Source organism: Mugil cephalus, chromosome 20, assembly GCF_022458985.1.
Source record: "Mugil cephalus isolate CIBA_MC_2020 chromosome 20, CIBA_Mcephalus_1.1, whole genome shotgun sequence".
NCBI lineage: Eukaryota > Metazoa > Chordata > Actinopteri > Mugiliformes > Mugilidae > Mugil > Mugil cephalus.
The window spans coordinates 1828887-1845715 of NC_061789.1; the positions used below are offsets into that span (position 1 = coordinate 1828887).

Consider the following 16829-nt stretch of genomic DNA (forward strand, 5'->3'; position numbering starts at 1 on the left):
GTTTTAGAAGATCCTGGGAAAGATTTGATCCAAAGAATGAGAAATTTACTTAACTACACACACGGAGAAGTTTATTGAGTTTTAATTTTAAGATTAATCTCAAATAGAAACACAGAAAATGAATTAATTACTTTATTCCCCTTCACAATTCTGAGAATAATCAGAAGCTTTTTTTTCTCTTAGAAATAAGTATAATTTTTTATTTAAAAAAAAAAAAAATGCAGTGAATACAGTCATGGAGGTTTTAAGAATAAATAAAAAAAAAAATCTTCAAAATTCACAGAAGTCTGATTTTATCCTCAAAAATTTTCAGAAACATTGAGAATTTTTAAGAATAAATTCAGAATTCTGCCATTTTTTAAAAATTCTGATTTTTTTTCTCTCACAACTGAAAAATGAAATAAAATTTATATTTTATTATTTATCTTTAACAGTGGCTGTAAAACTCCTCCATACATGTTTTGAAATTACTTGAGATTATTTTTTTAAATTTATGAAATACTAATAAATTTAAAGGGCAACAGGTAAAGAACACAGAAAAGAAAACATTATAGGGAAACGAAGAATTAAAAACATTTCAGCCTGTTACAGATTAAATTAGATTTTGTTTTTCATTTACCACAATAAATGTTTTACAGTGAGGCAACAGCAACACTTCCATTTTATTTCATCTCCACATCCTCATAAAACATATGAACTCTTTGATTGGATGCTGTAAGTCTCTGATAAACCAACGTCATTAAATCATCACGACGTCTTAACAGCAGAACGACTGAACAGTCCTTGAGTTGTCTTTGTCCCAGAGACATGAGACCAGAAAGTCTCCTTTACCTCCATCAGCGTCTCCAGAAAACCTCTGTTTTCCCTTTTTCCCGGCGCTCGTCTCGTCTGCAGCTTCTCATTCGTCTTTGGGTTTTTGCTCCTTGCGAGCTCGGGAGGACATGAGTTTGAAGAAGAGTCCGGGCCACAGCGTTCGCAGGTAGATGGCCACGGTGGGAAGAGGTCCCGCCAGGACCACGTCTTTGCTTCGGCGCCGGACGGCCTCCAGAACCGCCTCCGCCACGTCCCTGGGATCCCGACCCGTCGCCGTGGTTTTATCCAGAACTGAAACAGAATAAAAACTAGACCTGTTAACATGAACCTGGATTAATCCATCGTCATCATTAATCTGATTAAAGATTTTAACCCAGTGAAATGAAACGCGATTAATTTAGATTAAAAACGATATTTAATCGCGATTAATTTGGATTAAAACTGATATTTAATCGCGATTAATTTGGATTAAAAACGATATTTAATCGCGATTAATTTAGATTAAAAACGATATTTAATCGCGATTAATTTAGATTAAAACGATATTTAATCGCGATTAATCTGATTAAAACCTTTAATGATTTGACATCTCTGATAAAAACTGATTATTTTTCCGTCTCCTCCCAGATGAATTAACTAAATCCATCGGACATGTAGTGATTTCTAATGAATTAAATCGAAGCTCACCTCCGTACTTGGAGCCGTCTCCGGTGACGGCGTTGAGCGACAGGTTGGTCCGGACGTATCCAGGGCTGATCACCGTCACGGGGATCCCGTAGCGCTCCACCTCGGCCCGTAGGGAGTCGAAGTAGGCCTGGGTGGCGTGCTTCGAGGCGGCGTCTGAGGACAGAACCGGGATTCAGTGTTAACGTTTAAACGCTAATGTAAATCGTACGTTCGCTCTTAAAGGAAAGAGGTTTTACGTACAAGCCGATCTGTAAGGAAGGGCTATCTTTCCCTGGACGCTGCTGATGACCACAATATGGCCGCTGCGTTGGCGAACCATGGACGGCAGGAGAGCTGTGGAGGGAATATTGCACTGGTTTAGTAATATTAATCAGTAACATCAATGCTTTTAATCATCTTTTATCATTTCTTTCATGTTCACAGTAGCCCAACAATCATTGTGTATGTGTTGCTGACTCACCTGTGAGATTATTACTGTGGATCAATTTAGATTAATCGCGATTAAATATCGTTCATTTTTAATCTATATTAATCGCTTTTCATCTGTTTTTGCAAGCTGTGTTTACGATGGTATGAAGGGACGGAGGGACAAGGAGACGAGAAGACGAGGGGATGAGGACATGAGAGGATGAGGAGACGAAAGGACAAGGGGATTAGAGGATGAGGGGACAAGGAGATGAGGGGATTAGAGGACAAGGGGATGATGTTATGAGTGGACAAGGAGACGAGAAGATGAGGGGATGAAGGCACAAGGAGACAAGAGTGAGGACACGAGAGGAGGAGGCGATGAGGGGATGAAGAGACGGTCCCACAAGGAGACAAGAAGATGAGACGAGAGAAGAGGATGAGGACACGAGAGAATGAGGAGAGGACGAGGGGATGAGGTTATGAGTGGACAAGGAGATGAGGGGATGAGGAGATGATGAAAGGACAAGGAGATGAGGAGACAAGGGGAGAAAGAGACGAGGGGATGAGGTTATGAGGGGATGAAGGCACGGAGGGATGAGGAAACGAGAAGACGAGGGGATGAGGACACGAGAGGATGAGGAGACAAAAGGAGAAGGAGATGAGAGCACAAGGGGATGAGGAGACAAGGAGATTAGAGGACAAGGGGATAAGGAGGCGAGGGGGTGAGATTATGAGAGGACAAGGAGATGAGGGGATGAGGAGATGAAAGGACAAGGAGATGAGAGCACAAGGGGATGAGGAGACAAGGGGAGAAAGAGAGGAGGGGACGAGGTTATGAGGGGATGAAGGGACGGAGGGATGAGGAAACGAGAGGACAAGGAGATGAGAAGACGTGGGGATGAGGACACGAGAGGATGAGGAGACGAAAGGACAAGGAGATTAGAGGATGAGGGGACAAGGAGATGAGGGGATTAGAGGACAAGGGGATGAGGTTATGAGTGGACAAGGAGATGAGGGGATGAATGGACAGAGGGATGAGGAAATGAGAGGACAAGGAGATGAGAGCACAAGGGGATGAGGTGACAAGGAGATTAGAGGACAAGGGGACAAAGGGAGGAAGAGACGAGAGGATGAGGTTATGAGGGGATGAGAATATAAGGGGACAAGGGAATGAGGGGATAAGGAGGCGAGGGGGTGAGATTATGAGAGGACAAGGAGACGAGGAGATTAGAGGACAAGGGGATAAGGAGGCGAGGGTGTGAGATTATCAGTGGACAAGGAGATAAAAGGACAAGGAGATGAGAGCACAAGGGGATGAGGAGACAGGGAGAAAGAGACGAGGGGATGAGAAGATGAGGGAGTGAGATTATGAGGGGACAAGGAGACGTGTGGCGTTTGTCCCCATGTGGACTGAGGAGGGACCGGAACCATAGTTTGTGTCTCACACATACGTCCACTGACCTTGCGTGAGGGCGACCGGCCCAAAGTAATTCGTCTCCATGACGTCCCGCTGCACCGAGATGTGCGTGTCCAGGATGTTGCCGCGGTAACTGATCCCGGCGTTGTTAACGAGGACGTCCACGCGCCCGTAACACTTCAGGATCTCCTCCGCCGCCGCGTCCACCGAGCTCGTGTCGGCCAGGTCGAAGGTGACGGCGCAGGGAGGGAAGGTCTGACGGAGAGAAGAGGGAGGGATCAGCTGACTCCGCCCACCTCCACCCACAAAGCTGCCAGGTGCAGTGACGTTAGCCCCGCCCCCTTTTATCATGACTCTACTGGGAGACACATCAGAGGCTCCACCCGGAAAATTAAAAGGTCTGGGGCCATATTTTCTGAATCAGATAAAAGGGGAATAGGTGCATATATCATGTAAGAGGAGGATGACTCATGTAAACACTAAAAATGACAAATTTTCCAATTTTTCTCCTAAAAAATTAAACCTTAATATCAGAGAATGAATGATTTTAAAAAAATACAGTTATAATGGAAGTCAATGGGACAAGAGGGTAGTGAATTTTAAATCTGATGCTACACAAAAAGCCCAGCCGCTCAACATTAGTTTTATAGAAAATAGCTGAATTTTCACTTTTTGTTTTTTGTTTTTCGTAAAAACAAATCAAGTAATCAAACTGGAATTTAAAGAGTTAAAATTCCTCAAAATTACTGATTTTCTGGTAGTTTTGTAAAGTGCTGACGTGGTTCAAGAGATTTATACAGAAAAAAATATTAATCAGTTTCTGGACATGGACGTTTTTATCCGCTAAGACTGTTTTTTAGAATATTTTTTATTTATTTATTTTTCCAAAATTTGTGTAGAGATAGACTTTGTTATAAAAAATGTGCTGTATGCCCCAACATAACCAAAATGAAGAGGAAATTTTTCCCAAATGCACAAAAATGATGTTTCCTGAGGATTAATCATGTCTCTTTAAAATTTAATGTCAATCAGTGGAGATCTGATTTAGATAGTCAACAAATAAACAGACAGTACCTGACACCAGTGATATAAAAGCATTAGAAAAGTCGAAGGCAACGAGGGGTTAATACGGTTGATTTGTTTGTGTTGAAATGTTCTGTCTTCTGTACGATGTTTGACATATAAGAAGCTGAATAAAATCTTAAATGAATGGGATAAAATGTAAAACCTGCGTCCGTGCGTCTGACGAAGTGGCCGTGAGCTCCTGCACCACCTGCTGCAGACGTCCCGCATCTCGACCGCACAACACGAGCCGCGCACCTGCAGCGTGGAAGACCCGCGCACACTCTGAAACGCAACAAGCACACACCTGTTCTCACACCTGGCGACAGGAAACAAGAAGCACGTCGTGATCTGAATGAGGGCCGACCTTTCCCGAGGCCGGAGCTGGCGCCGGTGATGACGACCACAGCGCCGTGAACAGAAGCTCCTCTGAGCCGGAGACGGGAAAGGATCCGGAGCAGCAGCAAAACCCCGACACTCGTTAAAACCAGAGGGAGAACGACTCCTCCGCCCATGACTCGCTCCATGAAGACGATCGACCTCCTTGATCCAAACCTGCAGCCACAGACACAAACAAATCATAATAATAATAATAATAATGATAATTTCTATTATAATAGAAAAATGGAGCGAATCAACAGGTTAAATCATATATATATTTATGTGTTTTAGATTTATAATGTATGTTTAATCTGGTATTTGCTACAGATTAACCTTGGTCACCATACTCATCACTTTATTCAGAGAAGTTCTGAAGGTAGTTTTAATAAAAACACAGAGAGCTTGGCCCCGAAATTGAATAACTTGGGTTAAATATCAGAAATTTTTAGATGTAAATAGACTTTATTCATCCACAAGGGAAATTGCTTGGAATAAAATAGTATAAGGAAAAATTTACAAAATTAGCATATGAACAAGTGTACAAGAAATAGAGACGGAAGGAAATAAATATTAGATAAATAAGATAAAACAGTTACTATTAGGATAAACAGGATCATTTTTTTATATTGTATAAATTCTGAATATTGTATAATCGAATGAAAACAATATGGTAACTTATTTACATTATTTTAAATAAATAAAATATTTTTCTCAAAATTAAGATTTGTTTTTAATATTCCAACTTTATTAAGCCTCTAAATGAAGGATGAACCTAAATTAAATAGTACATAAACAAATGTAGAAGAAATAGAGAACAAACTCTGAATATTATTTTATTCTCAGAATTAAGAGAATATGATAATTTATATAAATTATTTTAAATAAAATATTTTTCTCAAAAATCATGTTTAAAAAAAAAATACTATTCTGACTTTTTAAAGATTTTAAAAATAAATGCAGAAATGTCAAGACCATTTTAATATGCTATTTTTATTTAATTAAGGCCCAAGTACAAGGGGCCTTTTTTTAAACCCATACTTTAATTTAGAATATAAATTAAATTTCAATTAAAGTCAAAAGAGATTTAAGTGTATGACAAACAATGGCAAATGTTTGGGATTTTCTTCTTTTATAGTACTGATTTAATAAATCACGTGTTATCTAATGATTTAACATTTATTTAGTGAGATGTGTGGTTTGTTTATCATGTGCTTAAAATATGCTACATGCACAGTTAGCCTTAGCCTGCTAACAGTGTAAATGGCTAGTTGCGCTAACGTTAACACGAGCCAGCGTATACATTTATTAACAGGACACTAAAAAAAGAATTATTCAGCCGATATTAGTTCATTAGAGTTCATTTTCAGGGCTCACCTGAGTGACTTACCTGATGTACAGCAGCAACAGAAAGACAGTGTGAAGCACAACCCGGAAGTACTTGAGGAAGTAGTCGGTGTCGCAAGGGAATGTGGGTGTTGTAGTTCCGGTGAGCCAGTATTTTGATTTTGCAATTTTTACGCCTTTTTCAGACCAAATAGAAAGAATAGCGGTTTGGTATTTATGCAGATTATATAGAGAATTTATTTAAGTATAAATAAAATATTAACCCTTTATGGGGCAAGGAGCCATATTTACTAACTTCCACACACATTTTAAATTGTGGTGTCGCTCTTCCTGTCACTGAGGTTTAGAAGCATGATTTATAGCTGATGTATTAGGTACCGTGAACAAGAAGTGGCCTAATGATGTCTAATGTGATAATGTTTTCAACTTAAAGACCAGGAACTACATAAATGTAATTAACATTGATTTTCTCCATGAAAATTAAATGATTTGAACTATTTCACAAAAGTAAAACAGTCGTCTGACCTTCTATAATAATAGAATTTCTCAGTATTTCAATGAGTGGCCCATGAAGGGTTAACTAGCTTTTTAGCATAGCTGCGGGTTGAGGACGTGAACCGTCTGCACCGGTGTCAGCTGATAAATAATTAGCCGTCTCTGGCCACAAATCAACAAACTTGAGTTTATGAGGACATTCCTGTGAGTGAAGCTGCTCTCTGTGCGTTTCATCCCCTCTCAACCCAAGAAAAGTCCTGCAGGATGAAAGACTTTTTGGGTTTTAACATCCAACTCACGACTCAGAACCGGCGACAGTGTCAAATATTTTCAGTGGAAAATGTTTTGTAATGACGGCAAAGATTAGTTTTTTTCTAAACAATAGGAACTCAAATAATCTAGTTTTCTACTCAAGGCCGTGGAGAATTCAACTAATTCACATCTGAGTAACACTTTATTATCAAGCTGTTGCAGGTCTTCTTCATTCACACTTCCTCCTGAAAAACCACTGGATGAATAGAAGAATAGTTGTGTGTTATCTAGAGCAAACAGTTTATATTTTGGCTCTGGTTTAACGTTAATAAAACACACACTCGCATGTTGTCGTCGATCAGAAAATCTACACGAACAAGACACAACGTGAAGTAAGTCGGAGCTATTTTCTGAACATCATGTAGAATCCATTTAATGAAAACAAAAAGCAAAATAACATACAGAAAGTTGATTTTTGAAATATCCTAATGTTTAATGAAAGGGTGTGTGTACTGATCAGCAAGAAAGGGGTACAGTAAAACTACGAGGGAAAGAAGGGGGGGGAGAGCACAAAACATGTCTGTCCACTTCTACTCCCGATACGAGTCGGTCCAGAGGAGCTTTTCCATCGCGGCCTTTCGTGCACGAGCTTGTCGAGTGTCGAGGATGCAGGGGAGGAGGGGGCGCGAGAGAACTACGGGCATGAGTGTGCGGTTTGTCGTCACTTAGAAGTAAAGGAAATATATGGGGAGGGGGGAAAAAACAATTCCTTCTAGTTTTAACTATATCCCTCTGATCGAAGTTCAAAAAATGGAGGCACCCACCACGCGTGGAGCTCGTTGCTGGGCCTGATCCACTTGTCTTACATCTCAGGGTGGGTTGGTTCCGTTTTTTTTGTTTTTTCCTTGTTTTTTCTCGTTGTTTTTTTTGTTTTTTTTTTAAATCCTCTTCAGTGTGCACTCATACCGCATAGAGTTCATAGATCTTCTTGACGCAATACGCCAGGGCAGCCAGCGCTATCGTGTTATGGAGTCTCTTTCTGTGGACGTCATCTCTGCGTACCAGTACGACGGGCGTCGAGGAGGTCAGTGTGTGCAGGGGCAGCCGCGAGAGTTTTTGGCTGTCGTATTCCACCTGGTACTTGCAGCAGGGGTCAAACTGCCATGAAATGCCGTAGAGGGCGGAGCAGGCCACGCTGAGGGCGCCGGCGGGCAGCGCCACGTAGCGCGAGTACTCGGCGGGCAGCGAAAGCGGCGTCAGGAGGCAGGCGGCGCCCGACAACACGGCCGTCTTGTGCAGGCAGTTGCCCACGGTGATCCAGCGGGCCGTCTCGTCGCCGATCCGCGTGGGCTCGATGACGATGTATTTGTACTGGGCCTCCAGCGCCTGCTCCAACTCGTACTCAAACTGGTCCTGTGCGTTCTCCCCGTTGTAGATCTCGTGCACAATGTAGCAGTCGGACGCCGCCATCACTCCCCTGCGGAGAGAGAGAAGAGAGCGGGAAGATAACAGAGTTCAAAGTTAGGCTACGTGTTTTCAATCAGTTGCGTTTCCGTTCCTCCCAAAAATGCACAAAACTCAAATATCACAATACAAACTGGTAATGGAAAAAACTTTCACATATCTAAAGCTAAAACACTTTTGATTGATATAAAAGTGCATTTTCCCGTCACCAGAGATGATACAAGGAGTCACAAAACACCTTTCAATGGAAACATGTCCAGAAATTTTTAGAAAAATCGCTTTTACTTTGCAATCGTCAGTCAATAAGTCAGTATTTTATTGTACTAATTACATGATCGTGTGATTATATCCAAAAACATGTCAAAATGTAATTAAAACGTCCAGAACATCCAATTAGTACTTTCCTATTTCATTACTAATTCAACAAGTGTTCTTAAATGTCAGGCTTGGAGTATTTTTTTTGTGTCGATCATATACAGATACTTCCGCTGCAAAGACAGAGTTTAAGTGGCTCATGTAAATCTGAATTAAGGAGCTTTCAAAGTCATTTCTACTTGCACCCCGTCAGTCTGGCTCGATCTGTGACAACGCCACCAAGTCGGCACTGGGTCCAGTTAGTTTTTGTTTCTACTTCCTGCAACTCTGAAACTTGTGCCAAAAACCAGTCATACACATGTTTATATCTCTAACCCTCCTCAATTAACCTTTTGTCCACGGGTTCCATCTTTATTGATCCAAAACAATCACTTCGATAGCGACAGACATGGAGAAACAGCTGGAAATACTAAAAAGAAAACACGCTACTATCAAGTGGAACAATAAAAGCTCTTCAACTCTCTGTCACGTAGTTGCATTTAAGGGGAGGTGCACGTCAAGACTGGGCGTTGGGGTTAGCTAGACACTGGGATCACCCGTCCGGGAACATGTTGTACTTGAATGCAGCACATTTAACAGGCAACTTGTGCATGGCAGAAAGTTGAGGACTGGTTCACTTTGCAACTTTTTATTGTACTTATTACACAATCAAGTGACTTTTAACTTTTTTTTTAAAAAAAAACTTGTCAACATTTAGTTGAAATGTCCAGACTATGCAATTAGCTCTTTCCCATTTCATTACTAAGTCAATAAATATTGTATTTGTCTTCCATCGACCATGCAACTTCAGTCCTCCTGGGTCAATTTCATTATTTATGAAGCATATTTTTGTTACATCACATTTTAGTCAACTTATTTTCAACTAACTACTATTTACTGGGTAGTAGACTGCACTTATAAATAATTATGCAATATAAAAGACACTGAAAATGGTTCAAATTTGGAGGACAATGAGTTAAGTGTGTGAACAATTATTTTTAATCTGACAGAAATATTAGTGTGGATAAGTGAGGCCTTCCATTGCAAAACAAAACACAAACATCGAGCTAGTTCGGCTCCGTTTCTAGTGCATCAGGTAAATCTGAATGAGCTTTAGACACAGGTGAGCCCACCCAGCTGGGGACACATTGTACCTGAACGCAGCACATTTAACAGGCAACGTGTGCAGAAAGTTGAGGACTGGCCAGCCAAGTTGAGAACCGAACAAACACAGCGGACAACACTCACAGCTCAGCCGCAGATGTGCATCTTTTAAGCCGCTGCATGCCATTAAAGTGCCCCCAGCAGTTTTCCGCTAAAACTACACTTTTCCCCCCTCAACACTGAATTTGCAAGTGGGGGGAAAAAAAACAAAACATCACATGAGCTGAGAGTTTGTTTCCTTGCTAACGTTAGCTGACTAGCCACATGCTAACCAGCTAACGTTCGCTAACCGAGGGGGTAAAATCCCGACTTCTCCGCGCGGAACGCTCAACTTTGAATCTCAAACATCGCGCTTGTACGGGGCCCGACGAGGGGCGACGCCGACAAAACGATGTCTCCCGTTAAAACATTTTCGTTTAAAGGCCAAGATGTGGAGTAACTGACCTCTCCCTGCTTACTGGGACACCGCGCCTCCTTCCCAGCGACGCCATGTTGGAGATGCAACTGTGATTGCCGTTGACGTATGACGATGGCCGGCATTCTGGGTAATGTAGTGTGTAAGCGCTGTAAAGCGCCGCTTAGATTCGAACAAGAACTATATTGCCCACAATGCAACAGAAAACCGTTACGTGTTTGGTAATGGCACATTGAAGTTTGAGAGGTCACAACATTTTATCCATATATCTGGCAATAAAATCAACGAATCTGTTTGAACAATAAAAATAGACACAGAAAATGGTCCAAAAATAAATAACATGTATACATTTTAGTAATTTTAGAGTGTAAATGTAGTAGAAGCGCCATTTGGATTCGAATAAGCACTACATTACCCATAATCCCGGATACAGACGTTTGAGAGGGCACATTTACATTTAGTAATTTATAACAAAAATCAACTGAATAACATATTTGTTTTTGAGTAAATTTTATTATTATTTTTTTTTAGTAATAATATAATAATATATCTAGGACATCTTATGTTAAGATTAATATACTTATTTTGTTTATTTTTTCCAGCACTTAGCTATGTTGTCTTACTTTTTACTTAATGATAGAGCATTTGCTTTTGCATTATTAGCAGCAGACAATACTCTATGTGACAGAATCCAGAGTTTTTGTGTATTTTTTGCTGGAGTTGGTGGATTATCTCGAAACTAGATCCAAGTTTTCAAAAGATCCCTATCAGATTTCACTAGATATTACTTTGCATCATGAGGCTGTATATGAACAGGTGACAAGTGAAATAATCTTCTCTATAAATATTAGCAATGTGCTTATTTACACTGATTAGCTGCCTAATGTATAATGTCTGATAATGTCATTCTTCAAGCTGCCACTTGATGGCGCAAAAGTAATCCACCACCAATAAATTTAGATTTTGTGCTGAATACAGTTTTATATATTCATCAAATTATTAATGGTTAAATTATGGTATGAATGAATGAAGTAATTTCCCCCTGGGATCAATAAAGTAATTCTGATTTTATTTTGAAAATGCAACATACATGCAGCATCTTTAATGCAATAAAAAAAATCACTGCAAGTTTTCTTAGCATCTGCTCTTCACAATCAGCCATTTGACTGTAAATACCAAGACAACAGTGTGATGAGTATTATACTTATTTATTTATTTAGTCATCGACAACAAGAACAACAAAGAAGCCTCAAGCACAAAAACCATGTAACAAGGACTAGGACAGTTTGACCCGTTTATTTGAGCCACTTGCTCAAAACTTAAAAGGTCCCATGTTGTGAAAACTCTTTTGATTGTCTTGTTTAGATGTGTAAAAATAAAAGCTGTGGAAGTAGGAAGTTGTTTAGTGCCACCAGGCCGGTAGGAACGTTGTAACATTTATGCATCAAAAAGTGGGAAAAACCAACAGTTAAGATAAAAGTTGTATTTCCAATAGTTTGCATAACTCCCCCCACTTCTGCAGAGCTTGCACTTTTGGCATCTGAAAAACCGAAGACCCAGGGGATTCAGTTTATTTCTGGAAAAACCGTCTTACGTTTGGTGATAGCACGTTGCTAAAGTGGCTAACATTAGCATTAGCTTTGCCCAAAGACTAGAGCCATGATTATATGAAAAAAACAAAAACAATTAGAACCTAATTAACAAGAATTAGGTGTGATGTATAAGTTTGAGAAAAAGTTTTCCTATTTCCACCACCTCAAGCGTGTTTTATGTATTTTAATAAAACAAAACCAGCAAATAAAGCCGTTCTCATGCACATATCTTTGTGTTTCTGAGGCCTGGTGTAGATACATGTCACTTCTACGCTAATGTTCTGCACAGCTGAAATCGTGATTTAATAAAAAAATCAATTAACGACGTAACAGAAAGCCATAGCCCTAATCCAGAAACGGGTGGTTAGAAGCAGCTCTTTTTGGAGTTTTCAGAGTCACACAGTCTCAATAGCATGAACTAAAAAGTTTAAAGAAACATTCTGGAGCATGGGAGACCTACAGTACATTAAAAAAAAAAAAGGACTGTAACATAGAAACTTTCAATGAAACAAACAAGTATAAACACACACAGAAAAAAAGGAAAGAATACTCTGAATTCCTTGGCGTGTTTTTACAAATGGGTTTCCTGCATCTGCACTGCGGTGTTGAGTGACCTGAGGTTTTTATTTTTATTTATCTTTCCCCAACACGTAAGATTGTCAACTGCGAAACCTCCTGAAACCACGAAGCAGGAACTGGGGTCAGTGAGGTAATCCTTGGTTTTCAGTGTTCACTTCCTACTATAGTATATTACTATTAATAAACAAATCACTTGGCGTCAGAGCTTTTAGAAGATCTCGTGAACTTACCCCGATAGTTAGACGTTCTACTGGTCTTTATCTAGAAATATAATCCCAAAACACATGGAAATTCTTTACTTTCCTGCTTTAGCTTCGTCGTTTCTGTATTTGTCATCTCTCTCTCGGATCCCCTGATGGCCACACTCATAGAACCTGGGTCGTCTTAATAACCACCTGCATGTCTGTGAAGGTTCTTGGTCTTCCAGGTCACGTTAGATCCAAAGAAAACAAGCTAAAACAAAGTCAACTGGACTTTTCTGGTTTACTGGAGACATTTCACTGAAGTAGCTTCTTCAGTTCGCGCCAAAAGTCTGAAGAAAACTGAAGAAGATCCGTCTTCAAGAAACCAGCCCTGTTGCCTTTGTTTTAGCTCTGTTTTTGGAGCTAACCAACGTTATGACACCACTTAGTCTTATTATGGTTGTTAGCCTTTTTGAAGAAGAATTCACTCCTCTGAAGAGACAAAATCTATATATATTTTGACATTATTTAAAGAAGCCGAAGAGGAAAAACGTGGATAGGAATAGCTAGGCTTCAGCCACCCAGTGTTATGTTCCTGAGCGAGAGAACAAAGGACCGTCCGACCCCGTGTTACGTTAAATGCCCTGAATGTATAACAGTGCTCCACGCTGTTGCTCTAAACAGTGACAGATTTTACACCTAATTTATTAAACCGCTTTTACAAATCCCTGCACCTTTGACACATTAATGGATTAATTTACAGTTATTGGGAATGATGAAGAAAATGGAGAGAAATTCAAACCAAATTTAGGCTGAAATGAGTTCAAAATGCCTACATCTCTTTGCAGTTATCTAGAAAATAACTTTCCTAGCTCAACACATGGGGCTAAATTTGGCAAAAAACAAAACAAAGAAAATAATGAAAGAGGTTAAAAAATATGCGGAGGTCACTGCTCCACATCAGGGTCGGTCATCTTGCAGCGCTGCTCACAACCACCAAGTCAAAAAAAAAAAAAAAGAGGACAGAAATTAGACTTGACTCACATCTGCGTTCATACGCCTGGAAGTTTCTGTCTGAGGTAACAGGCTTCACCTTTGGTTGTTGGAACATGTCGTGACCGGCTGATTCACTTCCTGTTTGTGTTACGGAGACGCTGTAACCGGCCGCTCGGTTTTCCGGCTCACAGGCGTCTTCGGTGGCGAGATCAGCGTCTCCGGTTAAACGATGCCTGGAAAAGTCTTTTTATTGTGTTTCATCCAAAGCATGCTGTTGCACAGTGTTCCTGAGTCTCTTCCTCCGTCCCATCATTGATAGATGTGTTCGAAGTACTGAGGCTGAGGATTCTCTTTGACGTATTTCTGGATGTACCAGCAGGTCAAGTGAGCTTTGAGGTCCTCTTCCACCACGAAATCCATGGCTGCCTGCCGTCACAAAAGAACACACACAATTAGATAGAAATATTTATCCCCACATTTCATGTCTGACTTTCTTTTAAAAAAAAAAGAACCAGGACCAGGGCCTCCAGAAAAACAGCTTACGGACAAAATGCTCTTTCAGTTCAGGCCAATCAGATCTGAACCAGTCTTTTATTTTTGAGATCTTTTTACTGAGATTCTTCTTCTTTTTGCACAATAATCTGCTTTTTTTTTTAGCACTAACTACCTCACTGTTCACATTTAGTATCTTAACAATTATATTATATTACACTTTTTTTTTTTAGCATTGTTTAATTCCCAGCTCACACTGTAAATACAGGATATCAGAGTACTGTTATATTCTTGTATATTTTCTACATTCTTTCAAATTTAACATCGTCTTTTATTGCCAAGGTAATTTCCCATGTGTGGGGTGAATAAACGTTGTCTCACGTCAAAACGTACTTACTTAGTAATGTACTGTCTTGTCTAGTGCTGAGCTCTTGTTACTGTTGTCCTATCCTATGTCCTATCATGTTTTTGTGTTACCTTCCTCTGGATTGTGGATGCAAATTAGCATTGCTATAATATAGTCAAGGTGTATTTGCATCTATTGCTGCCTGAGTAGATGTTCATTAATGTGCACTGTCCCTATCAAATAAATAAAATAAAATATATGAGTTAAAAGTTGGGCAATAACTCTCATTTTAAAAATGTCAGCTTTTAACCACGTGCTGTAATTCACTTATATTGAGGCTAAAGCTTAGTTAGTAGTAAGTAATCATCTATGTGTTGCAGCTTAAGGTTAAACATCCTTCATTTCTCATACATTAGGCCTTGACTTGACTAAAACGAATGACTGCACCTTGGCCAGGTGTTTGGCGATGCCTCTCCCTCTGTAGGCATCAGGAACTTCCGTGTGTTGCAAGTCCACCGTCTTCTTTCCAACGTATTCGTACAGAAGAACTGCACGGTCATGGGATCCTGAGAGCAGACACACGTTGTAGTTTTTCTACAGATGATCAAAGAGCAGTGCAAGCAGAGTGACGTCTAGATAAAATACTCTGTACAGAGCCGCTCAGTAAGATCAGATCACAGGTTTCTGGAGAGACGGGATAACGTCGCTGAGGAGAAGCGGAGGCTGATAAGGTTGTGATTCAGGGAACAACCGCCTCCACCGTTTTATCTGCAAGCTGTTGAATAGTTAAATGAAACTGAGGAGTGTGTATTCAAACATTAATACTAATTAAAGAGGGATATTTACGTTGGTAAAGCACTGAAAAATCTGGAAATACTGGACACGCAAAGCTGGGGAATGTCACGGCTCCAAACGAAAACAAACAGTTATTTCTTTTTATTCTGCAGCTGTTAAAGTTATTTTGTGTGGCCAAACTTTGAAGTGATCGCCCATCGCTATCAATCAGAAGATGATGATTCCCCGCTATCCTTCTAGTTTTTAATGATGCAGCGCTGGACAGTTCTCACCCCAGATTTCGCAGCAGTTGATTTGACCCTTCTCAAACAGACTAACAACTTTTCCACCACCACAGGATGTGTCTTTCCACATGGTTAAGAAATGACTCACCGCATCATTTGGGGTTAAGTAACTTGTTGCCATGCAGTGTTTATCCAATAGGAGGCTCCTACCTGTTCCAGGTGGAGACTTTTATTGGCTATGCAGTGTGTGTGTGTGTGTGCCAATATTATTACACCTCAGGGTTTAACAACTTCATTACCCAGTTACACTCGGTCCATCTGTGCAATTAAAAACCATGTATAGTCCATTGTACTTTTGCATATAAGCCAGTACGAGTATCTTTTTATTCTGTTTATCCATTTCTCTGTTTATCTATATCTCCATATTTTTGCTGCTCAGTTATACATAATTATATTTATACATGATGTGCCATGTGTAATTATTACTGCATTGCTTTTTTTTGTACTACTGGCTGCAGGTACAGGTAAAATACATTCCACTGTTCGTTATACTCTGTATACGTGCGGGATAAATAAAGAGTTTCCTTCATCTTAAATCGTCTTGTTGAAATGTGCCATCAGGAGTGGAACAAAGAAAACGTGTTTAGATGGTGAAGACCAGGAAGTCAGCAGCTCTGGCGGAACATTTCTGACTCGGATTCAAATTAAAGTCAAATTAAGCAGTTGTCATGAGGATTATGTGAAATTAATGACGTATCTGCTTCTGAAATGGCAGCTGGAGTTAAGGAAGAAGGAAACATTAAGTGTTAAAAAATGGAGCTAATTGTCGGACTTACCGTTTAGCCTTATAACAAATTGTCGACGCTTTCTGTCGTGTTCCACTTGTATCTGGGAGCTGGTCGCGTCGGGGGCGTTAGTTTGGGAGGCTTGGGCCATAATAGCGCCGCTGGAGTTCACGCAAAACACACTTTTCCTCAGCGAACTGTGCCAGCACTGTTAGCCCGAAATGGCTATTGTGGAAAACACGGAAACAGCTGTGAGGTCACGTGACGGCGGCCGGCCAATCAGCGCACAAGGGAGGAAATATACCGGAAATGTTTTTGTTTTTTTCTTCAAGATAATTTTTAGATTTATTACATTTATTCCCACAACATAAACCAACGCGAGGACTGGTCACAAAAACACAAACAACACAATTTAACAAAACAAAAATATGCGAAGTACTTTAAACTCCCATTTATCTAATGCTAATTTAGTTAGCATTAATGCTAATTTACGCACAAATTACAACGAAATTTAGTTTGGCAGCAATCTCTAGAAACAGCCTGAGGTAAGGTGTTTATAAAAGTATTAAATATATTAAATAT

General features: G+C 40.1%; 3 protein-coding genes across 5 annotated transcripts; all 3 read right to left on the minus strand.

Annotated features, from left to right (window-relative positions):
- Nucleotides 1-642: 642 nt before the first annotated feature.
- dhrs7b (dehydrogenase/reductase (SDR family) member 7B) lies at nucleotides 643-6269 on the minus strand. 2 transcript variants are annotated; one of them, XM_047572814.1, is made up of 7 exons: nucleotides 6156-6269; nucleotides 4755-4942; nucleotides 4554-4672; nucleotides 3370-3580; nucleotides 1741-1833; nucleotides 1501-1653; nucleotides 643-1104 (listed from the first exon to the last, which is right to left on the minus strand). In XM_047572814.1, exons 2-7 carry the CDS (start codon nucleotides 4912-4914, stop codon nucleotides 899-901), a joined length of 942 nt encoding a protein of 313 aa, XP_047428770.1. In that variant the 5' UTR covers nucleotides 4915-4942; nucleotides 6156-6269; the 3' UTR covers nucleotides 643-898. The 2 variants fall into 2 exon arrangements, with proteins under 2 accessions (XP_047428770.1, XP_047428771.1); XM_047572815.1 differs by having other exon boundaries at nucleotides 6143-6162.
- A 994-nt stretch (nucleotides 6270-7263) lies between these two features.
- tmem11 (transmembrane protein 11) lies at nucleotides 7264-10421 on the minus strand. The gene is made up of 2 exons (XM_047572819.1): nucleotides 10286-10421; nucleotides 7264-8336 (listed from the first exon to the last, which is right to left on the minus strand). The coding sequence occupies exons 1-2, from the start codon at nucleotides 10330-10332 to the stop codon at nucleotides 7820-7822; spliced, it is 564 nt and encodes a 187-aa protein (XP_047428775.1). The 5' UTR covers nucleotides 10333-10421; the 3' UTR covers nucleotides 7264-7819.
- A 1024-nt stretch (nucleotides 10422-11445) lies between these two features.
- natd1 lies at nucleotides 11446-16501 on the minus strand. Of its 2 annotated transcripts, XR_007111057.1 has the most exons (4): nucleotides 16299-16501; nucleotides 14891-15009; nucleotides 13703-14031; nucleotides 11446-13592 (listed from the first exon to the last, which is right to left on the minus strand). XR_007111057.1 is itself a non-coding variant. In XM_047572822.1 (3 exons), the coding sequence occupies exons 1-3, from the start codon at nucleotides 16396-16398 to the stop codon at nucleotides 13915-13917; spliced, it is 336 nt and encodes a 111-aa protein (XP_047428778.1). In that variant the 5' UTR covers nucleotides 16399-16501; the 3' UTR covers nucleotides 11446-13914. The 2 variants fall into 2 exon arrangements, 1 of the variants encoding a protein (XP_047428778.1); XM_047572822.1 differs by having other exon boundaries at nucleotides 11446-14031.
- Between the last annotated feature and the right edge of the window lie 328 nt (nucleotides 16502-16829).